The 19,267-nt window shown below is 40.6% G+C and overlaps 1 protein-coding gene across 1 annotated transcript; it reads left to right on the plus strand.

Moving 5' to 3' along the window:
• Nucleotides 1–3,474: 3,474 nt before the first annotated feature.
• On the plus strand, nt 3,475–13,298 carry LOC100544056 (dymeclin-like). Its single transcript, XM_003213347.4, has 5 exons — nt 3,475–3,517; nt 5,142–5,319; nt 11,139–11,191; nt 11,827–11,920; nt 13,055–13,298. Exons 2-5 carry the CDS (start codon nt 5,180–5,182, stop codon nt 13,281–13,283), a joined length of 516 nt encoding a protein of 171 aa, XP_003213395.3. The 5' UTR covers nt 3,475–3,517; nt 5,142–5,179; the 3' UTR covers nt 13,284–13,298.
• Nucleotides 13,299–19,267: the final 5,969 nt, after the last annotated feature.

The raw sequence follows: 19,267 nt of genomic DNA on the forward strand, positions 1-19,267 counted from the left end.
TTACAGTTCTTTCCCAGAATGCTGTATTAAAAGAAACACTGAGTTTCTTTTAATATTCTGAAATATTTCTGAAATATTCTACCTTAACAAGGTTTCCTGGAATCTCTTGTCTAGTTGTGAGCAGGAGGGCTGTCCTGGAGCTGGGATGGGAAGAAGCAGCTTGTGCTCCCTGGAATATGGAGAATGACTCCCACAGAAAACATATGCGGGAGATGAACTGGAGCAGAAGGCATAATGTTGTCCTCAGCTTTCGCCTGCTCCCTTAAGGGTGTACCTTGCTGGCAGCAAATCTGTCAGGATGCATTGCTTCTGCTGCTGTGCAGGACTCCTCGGCTTCAGTGTGACCTGTAGGGACCACATCACATCACAGCAGTGCTGCCTGCTTCAGGCTGATGCTGCAGAACAGCGTGGACACTAGGGCAGGTTGCAGAACAGGAGGAACAAAAAGGATGCTGTGTTTGTTTGTCTGCAGGAGAAAACAGCAGGCAGTTCGGATGAGTAATCTTAAATTCTTTGAGATCAGAATTGAGGATGTTTTGGAGTCTGAAAAGGAGTGGGTGGATAAGAAATGGAGAGATTCTGATATCTGGGCAGCTCTGCCTGGGATTAGGGAAAGGAACATTCCCATGTAGGTGTAGGAAAGCTTTGGAGGCAACCACGAGTTAGTAGTGTGGGAAAGAACATGAGCAGAAGCAGTTTCTTGGGGATCTTAGGTAGGGGAAGCACTGATAGCAGAGATTTGATGGCATTTTTCATTGGCAGACACTGAGTTATGGCTGATGCATCTCTTTTTTTTTTGATATTTTTTAACATGCTTTGAAATAAAAACATATTTTCATTCTTTTTCTGATTAAAAATAGAAAAATATCTTAAATTCTGAGAGTTGTAAAGATGTATTCTTTTTTTTTGCAGCTGCCCTTAGGGGCATAAATTTTCATTGTAGTGTGTTTGTGCATCACTAATCTCATTTAGCAGGGATTCTTCCCCCAAACTGTTCCCTGAGCTGTGCAATGTGATGAGTGCATAACACATCAGGCAGGGGCAGAAACATCTGTATGAAGGGAGCTTTGTCACTTTGCTGTCTCTTGCTTTCAGATAATGAATACTTTGGAGAACTAAGCTGTAAATTGAATTGTCAGATTATTTTTTGCTTGCTGGGTTTTCCTTTCCCTAGGAGTGAGGAGAAAACGGTAGGTTGTACTGTTAAGAGAAACTGCAGTTTATCTGCTGGAATTCACGTTTTCTGGTTTTGCAGCATTGGCATCAATTTGAGATCTGTCAGTCCTTTGTCAGTGCATTTGAAGCTTTGGATGTGTGTTACCAAACAAGTTTCCCCCTGGGAGCAGCTGCCTGGCACATTGTGACGTGGGGACCCTTGTGGTACATCTGGCAGCAGGCAGTGGGAGAAGCAGGTGATTTCATTTCTTAGTCAGATCTTTTTGTTTGGAACATTTCTCATCCCAAAGTTCTGTGTGGCCGTGTACTGATGAACAGAAATAACATTTCTGACTCCACGAAGGCTTCGCAGTCCTTGGTGTGTGCTGCAGTTCGGAATGGGCTCAGTGAGGAGGAGTGCAGGTGGGTGAGGATGCAAGCAGTGTGTGCAAGCTCAGCTGGGACTGGTGTGACCTCCTACCTTTGGTTTGATGGTCTCCCTTGCAGTGTGCCTGGAGGTGCAGAAGTGTTTTGCTGAGAGCAGAAAGCTGGGCTTCTTAAAGGCAACCAACAGAGCGGGGCTTCAGGCTTACTGGAACTTTCTACTTCTACTAGAGCTGGATGAAACACATCTAACAAACATTCCCAGGCACAAACTCGAGGGCTGTGCTCTTGCTTCAGACTTTCAGTGTCCATTGCTATCAGCTTTCAGGCTGCTCACTGAGTAGTGGGATTGTCCTGGAGATAGGAAGTCCCCAGTAAGGATAGTTTGCAGATTTTGAAGGTTGAACCTGCCTTCAGTGGAGATCATCTCTGAAGTGTAACTGACGTCTGTTCAGACTTTGTTACTTGTGGGTGCCATCTCTGCTCTTCAGTTTTGCAGGGGAGTGTTGTGTATGATACTTAGTCCATGACGTACTGGATTGCAAATACTGCTGGAATATGAATGACTATGAGAGAATTAAATGTACTGCGTGGGTAGCAGACATCAAATATTGGAGCTAAATGATACCTTCTGATAATGTCTTCTGCTTCTACAAAGTTTTATTCTAGGATTATATGGGACATTTGAATGTCTCATTTGAACGTGTGTACGTTGGTATTTGTGTCTCTATGTGTGTGTATAGATATATTTTCAGGCTGCCTGCAGGTTCAGCCTGACAACCATGTGAGGGATAGTTGTGGAAAGGGGAACTGCTTTGCTCTAAGCTGGCTTTACTGGGTGGCATTAGTGGGATGCAATCACTGGGAGACCAGTAGGAGACTTAGTAGAACTGTAACTACTGCAGTAACATTACTTAAACAGAAGGCTTAGAGGGTGTGACAAGCTTGCTGGGAGCTCGACAGTACGGGTTACCCCAAGTTAAGCTTGCAAGCTGTTGTGTTTGAGATACCTTTGTGCTTTGGTGGGAGGTATTTGTTTATTTGAAAGGAGAGGCTGGGAACACTGCAGAACTCTGGCTGAGGGTTGGTCAAAGCAGTTTAATAAAACAGCAGAAGCTATGGAGCACGAGTCCTTAGCAGCCTAAGAAGCCTGAGGTTATGCAGTTGGATGGCTGTCCTGCAAGTCCATTTCACCTTCAATTCTAGCATGTGTATTGCTCTTACCAGGAAGATTTGGTATGCAGAGTCATGACCAGATGCTGTATGTACTGCTGAATTGCTTTTAACCTAAAGAGGAAAAATGAGGTTCTTGTAAACATGGTTAATAATTAATATCAAAGTCTTTTAGAAGGGACAGTGAATTCAAGATCTATGCTTCCCCTCAGCTATTTGAGGCTGAAATAGGTCCCGATGTGCAAGGCACTTTCTTGGGTTTGGTCTGAAGCAACTGCTCCTGCATGCTGGGGCTGCGTTCTGTGGCCAAACGGGTGTTGCATGTAATAGAGCACAGCCCTTACAGAGTGAGTTATGAGTTCTTGGGGATGTTCACAGCTTCATGAAGAGAAAAAGTGTCTCGGTAGTGGTGATACTATTGGCTCTGCCTTAAAAAGCAATTAGATTTTTTTCAATGGCCCATGAATTTGTTTAGAGTATTCGGAGGGGAGAAATGTAGATTTGCTGAGTAACCTATTGGTGTGGATGGGAACGACTTCTCTGAGGTGAAAGGGCTGTCCTGTGGGTGTTCCTTTTGGCTTTCTTAGTCTGCTTAGTCTTGTATTCTAAGGTGAGGTTGGAACTGGGGTCCTGCAGAGCAGCCTTTCTGTACAAAAGTGGCTGTTACCAAAATCAAGTCTGGGGAAAATCCTTGGTAAAAGAGGATGAGTTAAGTTCTAAAAATCCTGTTTCCCCAACAGCGCTCAGCCTTTCTTCTGTTTGGAAGAAGTCAGCCAGGCTCTGGGGATGAGGGAGAGCTCACAAGGTATAGTAGGCAGCAAATCACCATTATTTGAATGGGTGTGCCAGGGCCAAGAGCTTTCTTGGAATCATAGCACAGCATGGGTTGGATGGGATCTTAAAGATCACCTGGTTCTAGCCCCTGGCTGGGGGCTGGTTGCCAACCATCAGCTCAGGCTGCCCAGGGCCCCTCCAGTCTGGTCTTGAAGCCTCCAGAGGTGGGGCATCCACAGCCTCTCTGGGCAGGCTGTGCCAGCACTCACCACCCTCTGAGTAAGAAATGCCTTCCTAGCATCTCACCCAAATCTCCTTTTTTGTTGTTTAAAGCTGTTCCCCCTTGTATTGTCACTATCAGACCATCTAAAAGTCAATCCCCCTCCTGTTTGTACACTCCCTTCAATACTGGAGGGCCACAATGAGCTCTTCCTGGACACTTCTCCAGGCTGAACAAACCCAAATCCCTCAACCTTTCTTCACAGGGGAGATGCTCCAGCCCTCTCATCATCTTAGATGATCCCAGGTTTGCTGGTTTCTGTAGTAGCTGGATGTTTGCGATCCAGGGGCAGCAGGGCTAAGATGTCTATGTACAAGTTGAACCCCAGTTCCTGAGCCTCAGTTCTTCTACATACAGATGACAATCCAGGATCATATATTATTCACGTTTGTTTCTTTGCCACTTGATCATCTAGCTTTAGTATTCACTGACTTGATCTCAGAATTAATGCATGCTGGGACTTGTGTGGGTTTTTTTCTTTTTAAGTGGCAAAGTTTGTATTCAGGTAAGATGCATTCATCCTGTTCTGGGTAAACTCTCAGCCTAAATTTGGAAATCTTCATTAACTAATTACATCTTAGAGTCCTTCAGTGCTTCTCTACAGATTTCACTTATAATTTCACTTTGTGTGCATGGTCACTGTGACAAAATTGCTTCTGCAGAGACTGCTGATAGGTCTCATTTACAAAAAGCTTTAAAGACTCGTATGAGGTTCGAGAGTTGTTGTTATAGATTGTTTTTTCCTAAACACTTTCCCCTATTTTTGTAGGATTTCACCTGCTAAAGAACATGTCTATTTCCTAATAGCCTCCCATATCTGCTATTTGACTATGCTAGCGTTTTGTTTCTGACATTTTTGAATACTGTGGATTTGCACTAAATCTCTAATGCAGGATATTCAGATTGCAGCTGACTTGGAGGCTAACATTGCAGATTGTGGTTGCATCGTTCATCATTCTTAGTTTTCCTTATTTTTATGCTACAAGGATGGTCTTTTCTGGAAGCAGAGGCCTCTGTGAAGATGAGGCAAACAAGTTGAAGTGATACCTAAGCAGATCCTGTACCTTTGTTGAAACAAGTCAAGAGTTTCTTCTAGGAGGTAGCTTGCATCTTCTAATAGAACTGCTCCTGTTTTTACTTCTTAAGCAAGCTCAGGCATGAATGTTTTGTTTACCCTGTTATACAGTGCTTTACCTCTTGGTGGGGATGGTGGGAAAACTTCTGCTTTTTCCAAGTTATTAGTCACAGTTATGTATTCTCAAAATGTAAATGATTATTAAAGCTGATATCCTGGAAGGATGGGCTGGCATGTGAGATTGTATATTCTTTATTTGTACCAAGGATGTTAAATGTTTCTTTTCTTTTTTCCTTAAAGAAATGAAAGTTTAGAACGTGAATCGCCAGATAACAAAGATGGGAGCAAATAGCAGCAGCATCAGTGAGCTTCCAGACAATGAGTACTTGAAGAAGTTATCAGGAGCAGAGCCCATCTCTGAGAATGACCCCTTCTGGAATCAGCTGCTGTCCTTCAGCTTCACCGCTCCCACAAACAGGTACAGTGATGGTGTTTGTTGGGTAACTAAACCTTGGTAACATAGCCATAAAAGGGACAAGTCTGAAAGCAAATGAGTTGTTTTGCATTATTCCTGTTTGAGACAGCAGGGGAGTGAATGCCTGTGTAAACTGGACTTCTATTTCTGATTTTGAAGTCTTTTACCACCATGTTGTCTTTTTTGGGTTCCTTTCTTCCTTGTAGCTGCAATTGCTATTAATTCCCTCTGGCTGCTAGAAAAAATCAGCAATAGAGTTTGTGATTCTTCAGAAGATGTGAGTATGTGTATGTATTTGATTTTTTGGAATTCTGTTTGTTTTGAAGGGGCTTTTCCTGAGTGAGCCATTTTTTCTCCAGTTGTTACAGAATCTAATCCCAGTTTTATTGTCTTTCTTCAATTTTGATTTGTTCACACAGAGCTCCTGTTAATCAGATATTTTTTGGAAGGACAAAAACCGACACAAAGTAATGAACACCATGAGCTTCTGAGAATTTAATACAAATTAGTGATTGAATACAGTTTCTGGTGAGGTATGGCTCACATGTCGTGACATACTTCTGTGCAGTGTCCTGAATGCTGCTCACAGTGGCTTTTGAAAGACAACCACGTTTATTTTCATAGCATCTAGGAAAGCTGGTAGATAATCTACCTGGCTTGTATTACTGTGCCTATAAGCTGAAGTTCAGACACTTTGGAGGGAAAATAGCTAAGGTGAAAACCTCTGGTTTTTATAGTGATTGAGGAAGAATTTTGGCTTCTGCATGGAGAGAATAGCCAACAATTAACTGCAGAAGAGTGAAGGATTGTAGGGCTTGAAAAGGGCAGTACCCATTTGGCAATAGATGAGAGAAAGGCGCTTTTTTACTGTGTTCTCTGAGAAAGCAGAATTCTGGTTGCAAGTGGACTGTAAACACAATGGGAAATATTGTGAGTTATGTCCTACTGTGTTTGGTTTTTTAGTTATATATATATATATATATATCAAACAGCAGCAATTTATTTCGATTGTTCCACTGCCCCTTTCTCTTACAAAGTAAAGAACTATTTCACAGCTCAATTTGAAGCTTTTGATGTGCCTATTTCATGCTGTCAGATCCAGTGCACAGTCGGCTTGTTTAAAAATAAAATTAAAAAATACATACTGGAAAAAAAAAACAAACCAAAAGCTTTATCCGAAAGCAGGTTGAAGGCTTAATTAGCTGAACACCAGATGGTGCTCTTGCCTGGGAGCCAGAAGGGATCTATTTTTAGAGGCCTCCTTTGTGCAGTATAATTGAAAGGAAGCTGATATTTCCCATTAAGTTGCATCTACCTGGGAGGACGGTTTGACAAATGATGTCAAATGATGTTGGCTGCACAGCATCCTCAGCCGTTGTCTAAATCAGATAACCTTGCCTGCAGGAGCAGAACAATAGAGGTCAATGTTCATTTTAGAGATGGAAAGCTTGCGGAGTATCAAGTTAACTCTGTTTGTTTTAATGAGGCTTGAGTGGAGGTCATACGTTTGACAGCAGCGAGGTGCTGGGTTTGGGCAGTTATGGAAAGGAGCCAGTTTTCACTTGCCAAGACAGAATTTAAAGTTTTATTTTGCTCTTTGTGAATAATGCTTTTTACACTAGGCTGTTGTCAGTTGTGTTTATAGTAGGTGATGGTTTGAAAGTGCTGTTGTGAGCCATAAAGTGCTGTGTTGTCTTCATGGAGGTAAGAGCAAAAGACCTTATTTCCTCATCTTTTTGCAGAGATGAGACTGATATAATCCCCAGGTAGAACAGGATCATGTTCTCTAGATGCTTCTTTGGAAATTGGTTTGTTCTATGTATGGCAGTGCTGTAGGGAAAGAGGAAGAGGAAAAATACAAAAAGAGAAGGCAGTAGGAAAATGAATCCTTTTGTTGGACCTAACACTTCCTGGTGTGTTGTAGCACTGTATAATTTTGGCATTAGTTAGTTAGTAAACTTGAAAAGCTCCAAATCGAGCTGTGAAATAGTTCTTTACTTTGTAAGAGAAAGGGGCAATGGAACAATCGAAATAAATTGCTGCTGTTTGATATATATATATATATATATATATGTAACTAAAAAACCAAACACAGTAGGACATAACTTACAGTATTTCCCATTGTGTTTACAGTCCACTTGCAACCAGAATTCTTGCTTTCTCAGAGAACACAGTAAAAAAGCACCGTTCTCTCATCTGCTGCCAAATGGGTACTGCCCTTTTCAAGCTCTACAATCCTTCACTCTTCTGCAGTTAACTTGAAAGTGTGCATCGAATCTTCAGGTGGCATTTACAGAATAATACAGTTTTTGAGGGATTTATCTTCCTCAATAGGGAAGAAAAGATGTAATGACCTGCAGTATGTGTTTAAATGGGTTTGTATGCAAAATGTTCTTACTGCTTGCTGTGCTGGGGTGTTTTAAAGCAGTAACCACTGCCAATGTAGAAACTGTGTTTTCAGACTCAGAATCATTTAGAATGGAGAAAACCTTCAAGATCATCAGGTCCAGCCATCAGCCTGACCTGCAGAATCCCATCACTAAACGATATCTTTGTTCCACAAGTGTCTTGATGCCTTTAAAATATAGCCAGGTGAAACTACTTTCTGTAAAGAATTCTGTGCATTCAGAAAGCGAATCTCACCTTTAATGACAGTTTTGTTGAAGTCTTTGAGTATTCCCTCAACTTAAGAGAGCAGATTTTTGCTTTGATGAAGGACTTTGAAAATGCTGGCCAACAGATCACAGAAGAAGAGGGCATTCCTGTGAAGCCTTAACTTTTTCCTCAAGTGTGAGGGAAGTAATCCCGCACCTCATCTTCGTCTGGATCTAAGTCATTCCCTTTCTTTTCTGAAAAGCTGTTCCCTCCACGTACTCCATGTGATTCTCCTGTGGCTACTTCATTGCAGTTAAATGTAATGTGTTCAAAAGGATCGATTTAAATGTGTTTTAGGTGTTTTTGTCCCAAACAGTGATCTCCAGAGTATCTAACAGAGCAATCCCTTTCTTTATATGTGGAGTTTTCAGAGAGTTAGTACTTGCTTGAGCTTCAGTCCATTCATGTTCTTGCTGAAAAAGTTGAATGCTACCAATGCTGCTGTATGGATTAGTGAAAAGAGGGATGTTTTAGTTTTAGCCTTCCAGTTCTAGGTTTATTCATTAAGCAAATGTCGTCTCCACATCTCTCTTTGTAGATCAGTCCTTGGAGGTGTAATACTCACAGCATTAATTCTATTGGATTTCAGAACACTTCTTTCCCTCTGTGCATGTGTTGGGGTGGTGTTCTGCTGCAGTATGCTCTCACTGTGGGTTTCTATTCCTTGAGTTGAGTGGATGTTGTTGCCTAGTAATCGGGGTGGCAGAGTTCAGATCTGTGTTCTTGTGCGAAGGAGGAGTGGGTTGGTTTTTAAGAATTAGGGGAAAAAATGGTCTGTAATTAGGATTAATGTATACACTTAAGCTTTAAATTCTGAAGCAATTGCAATGATCACTCAGCCTGTATTCTCGAAGTACCGAGCATCTTTGGGTGGTGGGAGGTGGATGGTTTTTGTTGGGTTATGGTTATTTAGTATCTGAGAGCACTCCAGTGGGTTGGTGTCCAGGGTAATGCTCACCATGCTTGTAATTGCTCAGGAGGAGTACATCCTGGTGACAGCAGCCAGATGGACAAATTTAGATGCTTAAAATAGATGTATCTTTGTCTCACCCGGGCCTAGCAAATAATGTTGTCAGAAGCTGTTGACAAGGCATTCTGGTTTTGTACCATTTGCTTTTAATTACTCTGCATGTTTTTAGCACAGAAACAAGAGACCACCTTTGAGACTGATTTTAATGTTTTAAAGCACATATCTCAGTATGTTTTCTCTTTCTGAGACTTATGTTTGAAAACAATTTTTAAAAGAGGAAAAAGGCCAGCATTTGATTTTAATGAAGCCAGTCTTCATGATGTAAAAATGCCTTAAGATGCTCAGCTGTAGATGCAGAGCTGCATGCTGCCAGCTCACTACACAGTAACTCTGATCCACAGAGTAGTTGCAGGCATATCAAAATGTTTGTTTCTATGTTGAAGTCTCTCCTATTGAAAACCTTTGAAATAATTCTATCAGTTGCTATTCCTACCAATATCCTTATCTTTTTGTCTTTTGTCTCAGCTGTTTTTGTATTAATCAGGTTACTCATTGGGAAATGTAATCCTAATGCTTAGGAAGCAACAGCAATTTTGGTAATCTAATTATCACAGTATTAAGTTTTGCAGTATTACTATATTACACCTTTCCAACACAGAAAGATACTTCTCTGGTGAAAAGCACTGTAATTAAAAGCTTGTAAAGAGAGCTGAAGAATTTTTTTTTGCTTCAGGTTGATGATTTACACTAAATGTTTCTCATAGTGAAACATATTTCTGCTTGGAGATATTTCCTTTCTTGCATTTAATGACATGTCAGCTGTTTGTCTTCTCCCATGAGTCCTACTCCAGCTTAAAACTGATGGTATTGAGAATGATGTTGGGTGCTGTAGGCTCACTCAGGTTTTGAGATTGTCCAGGCTGTTATTGATTTCAGCTGCAAATTAATGAAAAGAAACATTAACAGGTAATTATATAAAAATTTGGATACAGAAGATGTCTTGGCAAGAATTGAGGAAGATGAGTCATTAAGTCATTACTATAATAGCTGGGAATGAAAGATGGGAAAGAGGAGAGCTGAAGGAGGAGTAGTGTTACAGAGCTGCAGAGGGCAGAAGGGAGCTTTATGGCTTGCCTTACCCTATGCCATGCTGAAAGCAGGTCAGCCAGAACACGGTGCCCAGGGTTGTGCTCTATTGGGTTTTAAGCATCCCCAAAGATGAAGCCTTCACAAAGTGAAAGTAAGCTGTTCTGGTAATTGATTGTTCTCAGAATGAAATGGTTGTTTTTTTTCTGAGTCAGTAGAATTGTGTGTATTTCAATACAGGCTACTTAGAACACATATTTTTGCTTGAAAGTATATTTTTAGTATTTGACTGTGTTGTAGAGGTAGTTTCTTACATGCTCAGTGTTTGCAACATAAGGTAGGATGGAGGAAAATTCTGTCTTTTTTCTCCAAATTGCTGTCCAGCTTTGGCCACTCTCAGAAATCATGTCTGCCTAGACAAGCTACAGGTCTAATCCAGGGATCCTGTGGAAGCTATTGAGGTCTTTCTGGGAACGTGGGAATTGACCTGACCAAATCCATAGAGACATGTCATGGTCTCTGAACCGTGGGTGAATGGGAGAGGAGAGTCAGCTAGAGCACTTACAGAGAAGTCTTCCTACTGCCTTTAAGTTTTTTTTTTAATGCCTTCTCTTATTGAGATCATGTGGACTGATATGTGACTACTATGTATTACTGTAATTACAAGCTGAGAGTATGCAAAAATGTAGGACAGTGTCTGGGTGCAAAACTGGATTAGGAAATCCAGAGAAGTACAGAATTAAGGGGCTATATATTGCATCACATCAGTGTATTTCAGAGATATTTGTCATTCTGAAAGCATGAAACTTGCTGTGTAGCTAATGCCTAATTTCAGTGACATCAAACCAAGCATGGCAGCATCGAAGCCACAGGGGTAATACTTGTAACAAAAGGTTCAGTGATCTCTCATTGACAATTAATTTTTGAATATCAGTTTTAGTAGTTGTTGTACTTCAAATGCATATTGTACTGCTCAGTATCTATGTAAACTAGCTAATGTGTTGTTAAAATGAAGCTCTCTCTAGCAGTGTTCTACTGTTTTGCAATGAATTTTCTCTTCAAGTAATGGAACTTGAATTGCTAATGGAACCTTTTTGTCCCTTCCCCACAGTGCTGACCTAAAACTTTTGGAAGAAGCAACCATCTCAGTCTGCAAATCTTTAGGTGAGAAACTGACATCTTGTTTCCATCTGGTTGAGCAAAAAAGTTAGGAACATAGATGTACACATTCACATCTTTTGTATATGTAACTGTATGTGTTCTACTGGTAAGATTAGAATAGTGTCAAGTGTGTTTATATATTCCAAGCCTTCAGAAAGCTAGCTTTTCTTTTGTAAAACATGAAATGATTGAAAGGTTTAAAACAAATAACTCCATCCTTGCTACCTCCTTTTCCTCCTGCCCTCAAAGATAACCAGTGAGGGAAAAGAATTAGGGGTGAAAGGAAGGAATAATACAAATGTGGTCAGTGATATTACAAAGAGGCTGCAAGTAGTGGAAACGTGCTCGGCTTCCTGATGGAAAGCTCTGTGCAAGCTTTGGAAAGGGAGCCATAGAAGCTTCACACTGGAATATTTTTAATTTAGAACGAAAATTATTTTAGAGAACAATCATGGAATAGTAAAATGTGTAGTGGAAAATCTTAAAAATAGAGTAACTGCTGTTTAGGAAAACAAGTATCATACTTTCTACAGAAATATTTAAGGCATTGACGTCTGTTTTCATTCTACATACAGTTTGAACTAAATTGTCTCAACTTAAAATGCCATTTAACTGTGTCTTTGCAATTCCTCATCTAGTTGAGAAGAATCCTCGAACAGGAAACCTTGGGTCGTTGATTAAAGTCTTTCTTTCTAGAACCAAAGAATTAAAAATATCAGCAGAATGTCAAAAGTAAGTACTGGGAAAAAAGGTGGGTGCACCTTTTCACACTTAAGCTTTCAATTTTTTGCTAGCTTTGGAGTTATGCTCTACCATGGAGTTATGCTCTAACATAGTTACCCAACAAGGTTAAACTTCCCTTAAGTCATTGTTTGAAATTAGGAAAGTGTCTAACACTTTATCAAGCATAGAGTATGAAGTATAACTGATAAATGTATTATCTGAACAAAAGAATGTTTGTCCTCCCTGCTAAATAAGCATATTTGTATGTGACTTCAGGCTAATTTCTGCCTTCCCAATGATGCATTCCTGGGGGCTTGCTGTCCTAATTTTCTCTGGGTGGACCTCACATATGTAGTCAGCATGCTGTGTTACCAGGCTGGGAGTTGAGAACCCCAAGCCTTTTGAGGTGGTTTTATGTGCGGGGCTGACTGTGGCATGATAGGAAACTTAATGGTAGGTGTAAGGGTTCAGATAAGAGAATGTTTATTTTTCAAAGGAGACATTTAATCTTAAGTTATTGATTTTGAGATATTTAAAAGTCACCGGACTTTTTAGCTAAATCCCGATTTATAAAGATCCTCAGAAATTACTTTCAGATTTGATTGGTTTGAGCAGAAACATCTATATATGAATACTGCTTTCAAGCTGTGTTATGCAACTGCTGTTCAGCAGCAGGAAAGAACAAGAGGTTATGAATGTAGCATCATACAGCTCTTCCAGGAAGCTTTCTGCAATTGTTCCCCCATAACCTTTGATAAATATTTGACTCCCATCAGAGAGAGAAAGAAGATGTTCTTTTTAACGCCTCCTTGCTGCCAGAAGTGCTCTGCCTGTATCCGGAGAAAGGTGCTGCTCCTTCCTGGATGGCTTCTGCTTATTTAATCCATAAATGCATCAATACAGCTTGATGTTATGCTGTTGTATGGGCTTCCCAGTGTTTGCTTGTTGTGACCCAAGGAAATGTAATGAAGCCGTAGCCTCCCTGCATTCAGAAAGAATCTCAGTTAATGCTTTAGAGCACTTCAGCTTTTCCTTGCTTCAGCCATAGGAACTCTTTTGTTAATGTTGTGTATCTCGTGGTCATTGCTTTTAATGCACTTTTTCAAATTGTGTTACTGATTCTCGTTTCTGCTTCCTTTCCAGTCACCTCTTTATTTGGCAGGCTCACAATGCATTATTTATTATCTGCTGCTTGCTGAAAGTGTTCATCAGTCGAATGTCAGAAGAGGAACTGCAACTTCATTTTACTTACGAGGATAAGACACCTGGCTCATATGGTAGGTATCTGCTACTGAAATTGGGTAATACTGATGCTAGATGTGTGTCGTACCCTCCAGGACACCCTATGAGATTGAAAGTATGTAGGCAGTAGTAAAACTGGCTTTCTTCTTTCAAGTCTGAAATAATTAGGTGTAAATTATCTTCCTTTTTATCTGGCATATGAAGGAGTATATCTTTAAAGTGTGCTGAGAGCTTTTAGTGACTTGTTTACTGTTGTCTTCTGGAAGAATTAAACATTTGTTTACAAACTGTTAGTACACTATAGGTTCTCATGGCAAACTAGACCTCTTCTTGAGCTGTGTTCACATTAGGACACACAGGATGGCCTCTAAGCCAGTGGGAGGAACAAATGAGAATGGAGTGTAGCTTTTCTACCACTACTGTGAGACTGATACTGGAGGAGTTGTTTAGGAGACTGGTTTCCTTGTATTTGTTGAGATTGGAAGTAAGAAAAGTAACATCCTCAACAGTTCACCACTTTCAGTGACATCAGGTGATTTATGCCATTTTTTCTCCCTCACTGGGACTTAGAAGTTGCCTTCCCTTTGTGGTTCTGTGAGTTGATTGCCACTTGTGATCCTGCACACGCACTTCACTCCTCTGTTCTCTCATCTGCAGGAAGTGCTATGGAGGAAAGAGATGTAGATCATATTGCTTGTTCTCTTTCTTTTGATGATGGAGGAAGAGGAGAAGTATTCCTCATAGAACACCATCTGAACATAAGATCCATTGTTATTCTTATCCCTCGGAAGTTGTGTAGCCATACTTCAGGAGAAGGCTATTGTAAAAACGAATGTACTCTTTGGTTTACCTTCTCACATTCCATAAGTCAGTAACAGCAAGGGAATGGAATTACTATGATTTTTAGAAATATTGACAATTGCAATGATTTTTTGATCCCTTGAAAAGTCAGAAGATAAAATTTAGCTGGTGGACAATAACTTCTACCAAAGTATTGGAAAAGTGAATTTAAAAAGAATGTCTTAAAGGGAAAAAGTCCTCCCCAGGAAAAAAAAAGTGTTAAACAGGAAGGATGGCAGCAAAGGAATGGCTTTGTTGTATAAGCACTCCTGCTGTCACCTGTTTGAAAAACAAACCAAAGAACTAACCAGGAAAGTCTTTTCTGAGCATGAATGTGTTCAGTATTCTGTTGACAGCAAAAAGCCCACATGTTGTCTGCTACAAAGCTTTGTGTAGCACTGTGTCAGGACACCTTTGCAGAGTACCTAGTGGATAATGCTGGCAAGACAACGTTGATCTCTTTAGCTTTGTTTTAAGATACTGTTGACTTTGTAGTTGCATATGTATTGCATAAAGCCAAAAATGGTTTGGCCAAAAAGTTCTGGCATCAGAAGTCACTGTTGCAAGTGAATTGCAAAAAAGTAACCAAAAATTTCTGAATGTGGACTTCCCTTATCTGTCAGTCCAGCAAGGAGGGACACCACTCAGAATGCCTGACAGCTGCTTGCTCACTAAATACTGAAAACTGCTCATGAAAATCTGTTTTAACTCCTTGGCGCCTGCCATTGCTCTGGGGAAATCAACTTCTGATGCCAAGAGATTAAGTGCTGCATGTTGAGATGGTTTAATGTATTTAAACTGAGGTGAGTAATCTCCAAGAATGAGGTCAGCTAACTGGTGGTGCAGCAGCAAGTAGTGCCTGCTCTTTGCACTGTGTCATTGCAGATTGTTTGAGGGTTTAGACCTGTTTACTGAAAAAAAAAAGCCTGCCTACCTCTTGCTTCAGTGTAGCACAGGAAAACAGCTGGAAATGCTGACAGCTTTTGTTAGCCTCGACATCAGCAATCTTTATTCCTCATGCTGGGAGTTCCTTGTGGTGCAGTGTTTAAAAAGAAAAAAAAAAACAAAGTGACTTGCCACTGGGTTAGATCCATGTTTATCCTATCTTTAGTAGCACTCGACTGTAATTCTCAGTGATGTTTACTTGTGGTAATTTTATGCACTTTGATGGCAAATGTGCTTAGCAGTTATTTTGGAGCTGAATGCTAGCTGGATGTTCTTGATTAGGAAGAGGATTGTGTGTGGTCTGCTGGCTAAGGCAGGAGATTGAAGGCAGGAAACCAGTTCTTGTCCCTGCTCAGCTGTGGGCTGAGGCCAGTGCTGCTCCTGACCTGTGTTTCCAGTTGGAATACCTTCTTCAAGGTACTGGGTTTTATAGCATGCTGTGTTCACGTAGCCAGCATTTTTTCTTCCTAACAAATCCTTCACATAGTGTTTTTAAGTATGTACTATGTGTCTTTATACTTAGCAATGTGAAAAGTGAAGTAAAATTTACAGAGAGTAATGCTTTTGTGTTAGGGTTCATTAAAGTAAACAGAAAAAAAGTTTCTTCTATTTTCATAATTAAGTGTGGCTTTCTACAGTATGTATTTTATTCTTTAGAATACAATTTATTCTGAAGCTTATACAGATTTATTTATACAGATTTATTAATACTTTCTGTTTGCATTCATCAGTGTTTCTTGTGGGAAAGCACAACCATTCAGCTTAAAACTCTAGAGTAGTTTCCTTTCCCTGTTTAAACTATCAGCATCGCATTCTTTTTCCTTTTAGCTGGTGAATCCATCCTAGTATCATCTTCTGTGAGTTTAAGCAGAGGACCTGTTAGCTCAGAGTACCTTACCACATTGTCAGCTCACTCAGTTTGCTCACTGTGCAGTCACAACATCAGCACCTGCTGTGTGTTTGGTATTTTAGACAGAACTTTATATGACAGTGGAATGTATACATAATTACTGTTGTTTAGGTGGTACTTTACCTGGCTTTTACCATGCTTACCTGGAAGAATCACCTCCCAGCTTTTACAGTTTTCTGTAAGGTTTGCTTTCAATCTTTCTAAATGTTCAGTTTACGCTTTTTCTGCTGGACTGTATTTTAAGTTTGGAAGAAAGCTCTGTAATGTTACTTCACATCAGAAGATGTGATTATTGGGAAAGGTTAAGTAGAAGGGTACGTTGCAGCCTACCTTTATAACGTTCTAATGAGCAAGTGGCACAGGGCTGAATCTCTGCTGCAGGAGGGTTTACTGAATTCCTTCCAGAATACTCAGACTCTTAACGAAGTTCTCACCCACTGGCAGTTTTCAGGTGGTTCCTTATGCCTGGAGGAAGTACAACCTTTGTCTTCACTCATAATCAGGAACTTTGATGCAGCTCTGGAGAGTACTGCACAACTTCAGTGGTAGGAAAATCCTCACTGACACTTAAACCACGTCCTTTAAGTTTCATCTAAAAATTACTGGTCTCAGTCAGTGCTAAATTAGACTTGGCGCATGCTGAAGCTGGAGTAAGTCTTCGGATTGTTTAGTTTTTGGTAAGGCTTCTGTATCCCTTAATTTCTTTGGGTTTTTCAACTGTATTGTGACTGAGAACTATAGGAGAGATTGGCATGTGCTACATATTCTACTCTAAAGCAAAGTGTTGATTCATTTAGCCTATTCCTTGACCTGTAATAAACTTATTCATTCTCAGTGTAGAAGTTTTTAGCATAACGTTGCCAAAGACTATATTTGGTACATTATAACAAATGCAAAAGAATCCCAAAGTGCCTATTGCCTTGGAAAGAAAGCAGCTGAAAATGTACAGTTTGTTTGAGATCACACCTGGGCTTTGACACGCAGCGGTCTTGTTTCTTCCTGGCAGACAACTATGGGCAGAGGGGCAGGGAGGACGTGGGAGGGGAAATAAATGACCATACATTGACCAGAGCCCCTGCAGCTTGCATGAGCTTTCAGTTATTGCGTACAGGAAAAGAAGGGTAGCATTAGTTCATGCATTCATTGTTAGCACTGCTAAGGGAAAGTTGGGAACCCTTGGAAGTTGAAGATGTAACCACAGTACCCAGAGAAGCTTCGAGTCTGTGGGTTGTACAATTAACTGCATATATAAGGCTTTAAGTACTGTTGCACGAGTAATTTGATTCATTGCTTTAGTGGTGTCCAGGTTCTATCCAATCTATAGGAGCAACAGGACAGCAAAACAGGTGGCATCTAAGGTGAAGTCATAGCTTGCTGTGTCAGTATGTTACTGATGTTGGGCACATCCTGCTGCTGTAGCTCAGATTGGGTTGTGACAACGTAGCATGCTGGTATTTGAGAAGCAAAGCTGTTTTATTACCTATGTGAGATCTCATATCGTGGCTCTAACCTTGTCTGGACAGATTCACCCTTTATTTACTTTCCCCAAGGCTTTTCATGGATCCAAGTATATGATCTATGAACATGAATAAGTGTTGTGTATATTGTCTTTATCCTGCTGTTGAAAAAGATATTGTTAATGAAAACATGGAGTGTTCCACGTTTATGGCTTGCTCTCACGTTATAGATTTGGCTTGCATCCGTGTCATTGTTTGGAAAGACAAGAATTAAGCAAGAATGCCCGTGCCCCAATGGGGGAAAGGATACATTAATTTTTCTGGTTGAATGACATTGATTACAGCAATTAAGGTTTTTAGGAAAAAAACTTTGAGAACAGAGCAAGAAAGAAAAGGCAAGCATCTTTCATCCTGCAGAATCCTGTGTTGCTTGCATTAGTTTGAATATAAAGTATGGGGAAAAGCCCTTTTTAGTATTCAAATAACATTGCTCACTCTTCAAATAAGTGGTGTAATAGATTATGGTGGAAACAATATTCTCAGAATGCACTGTTGTTACTTTTTTTGTCCTTTTTCTTCTCGTTTCCTCAACCATTAAGAGAAAAAAAACCCAAACACAATAGGACCCTTTTGATGTTGTGGAACATTTTATAGATTCAGAAGGCTTTTCAAAAGTGACACCTTCAGCTGCCTTTAGCACACATTATTTGGGCTTCATTGCTGGCAGTGGTTTCTGTGTGATGTTAAATGTTCCTATCAGTTCTTGTTTTCAGCTAACAGCAGCTACGCTGTGTTGCTCTCGGGGGATTCCATATGAAAGAAACCATGTGGCTATGATAAAAAAAACTCACCTCATTTTGAATGTGCAGTTCACTAGGTGACAGTTGTTAATATGTTTTTAACAAACTGATTGTGGAAAGAAATAATTTGCTTTATTGTGAATATTCCCTTTGATATGTTTGTTGAAATTGAGTTTTGGAATTAGAGATTTTACAGTTTGGGTTAAGCAGAATAACACAGAATGACAGAACAGTCATAACCTGGCTGTAGTGCTGTGTTTAATTGCATGTCCTACTTATTTGAAAGCACAAAATGAACAAGAATTGTGTGTTCATTCTGCTGCAATGCTGCAATGCCTATTTGGCAGCGCAGAGGAAAAAGCTTTGCTTGCTCTTAGGCATTCAGCACTGCTAAATCCCTTTGCTTTGAAAGATTACTTTTTAAAGTATCGTTCTGTGCACGTTAGACAAATGTAACTTCTTTCTGTCTCTGCTTATTCTTCACTTGCTATTAAAAAAAAAAAAATGGGGAAACATGAGCAATGCAGGGGATTTTGAGAAATGACTTGAACTGTGGGGTGGTTGAAGTCCTTGATGATCAGTCAGTCAGACTGTCTGCAAGAGCACGATTAAATATGAGCTAAGGTAAGCAGTAAGAACTTCCAATTGCTAGTAGCTATGTGTTTTGCACATAAAAATCTTAGTATCGCTGGTGATAATCCAGCCCTGCATAGAAGGATCTGTGGGTCTTGATGGATGAAAAGCTTACCATGAGCCAGCAGTGTGCTCCTGCAGCTCGAAAAGAAAATGGGATCCTGGGCTCCATCAGCAGAGGGGTGACCAGCAGGGACAGGGAGGTGATTGTCCCTCTCTGCTCTGCTCTTGTGAGGCCCCATCTGCAGTACTGTGTCCAGGTCTGGAGCCCCCAGTGCAAGGAAGACAGAGAGCTGTTGGAGAGGGTCCAGAGGAGAGCCACAGAGATGATCAGGGGACTGGAGCACCTCCCCTACAAAGACAGGCTGAGGGAGCTGGGCTTGTTCAGCCTGGAGAAAAAGAAGGCTGTGGGGTGACCTCATTGCAGCCTTCAGTACCTAAAGGGAGCCTGCAGACAGGAGGGGAGTCAACTCTTGGAAAGGGGAGATAACTGCAGGACAAGGGGAAATGGTTTGAAAGTTGAGGGAGG

The sequence above is a fragment of the Meleagris gallopavo genome, chromosome Z, assembly GCF_000146605.3.
Source record: "Meleagris gallopavo isolate NT-WF06-2002-E0010 breed Aviagen turkey brand Nicholas breeding stock chromosome Z, Turkey_5.1, whole genome shotgun sequence".
Lineage (NCBI taxonomy): Eukaryota > Metazoa > Chordata > Aves > Galliformes > Phasianidae > Meleagris > Meleagris gallopavo.

Coding starts and splice junctions, on each gene's coding strand:
- LOC100544056 (XM_003213347.4), top strand. CDS start 5,180: ATGGGAGCAAATAGCAGCAGCATCAGTGAGCTTCCAGACAATGAGTAC. Junction 5,320..11,138: donor TTCACCGCTCCCACAAACAG/GTACAGTGATGG, acceptor CCTTCCCCACAG/TGCTGACCTAAAACTTTTGG. Junction 11,921..13,054: donor ATATCAGCAGAATGTCAAAA/GTAAGTACTGGG, acceptor CTTCCTTTCCAG/TCACCTCTTTATTTGGCAGG.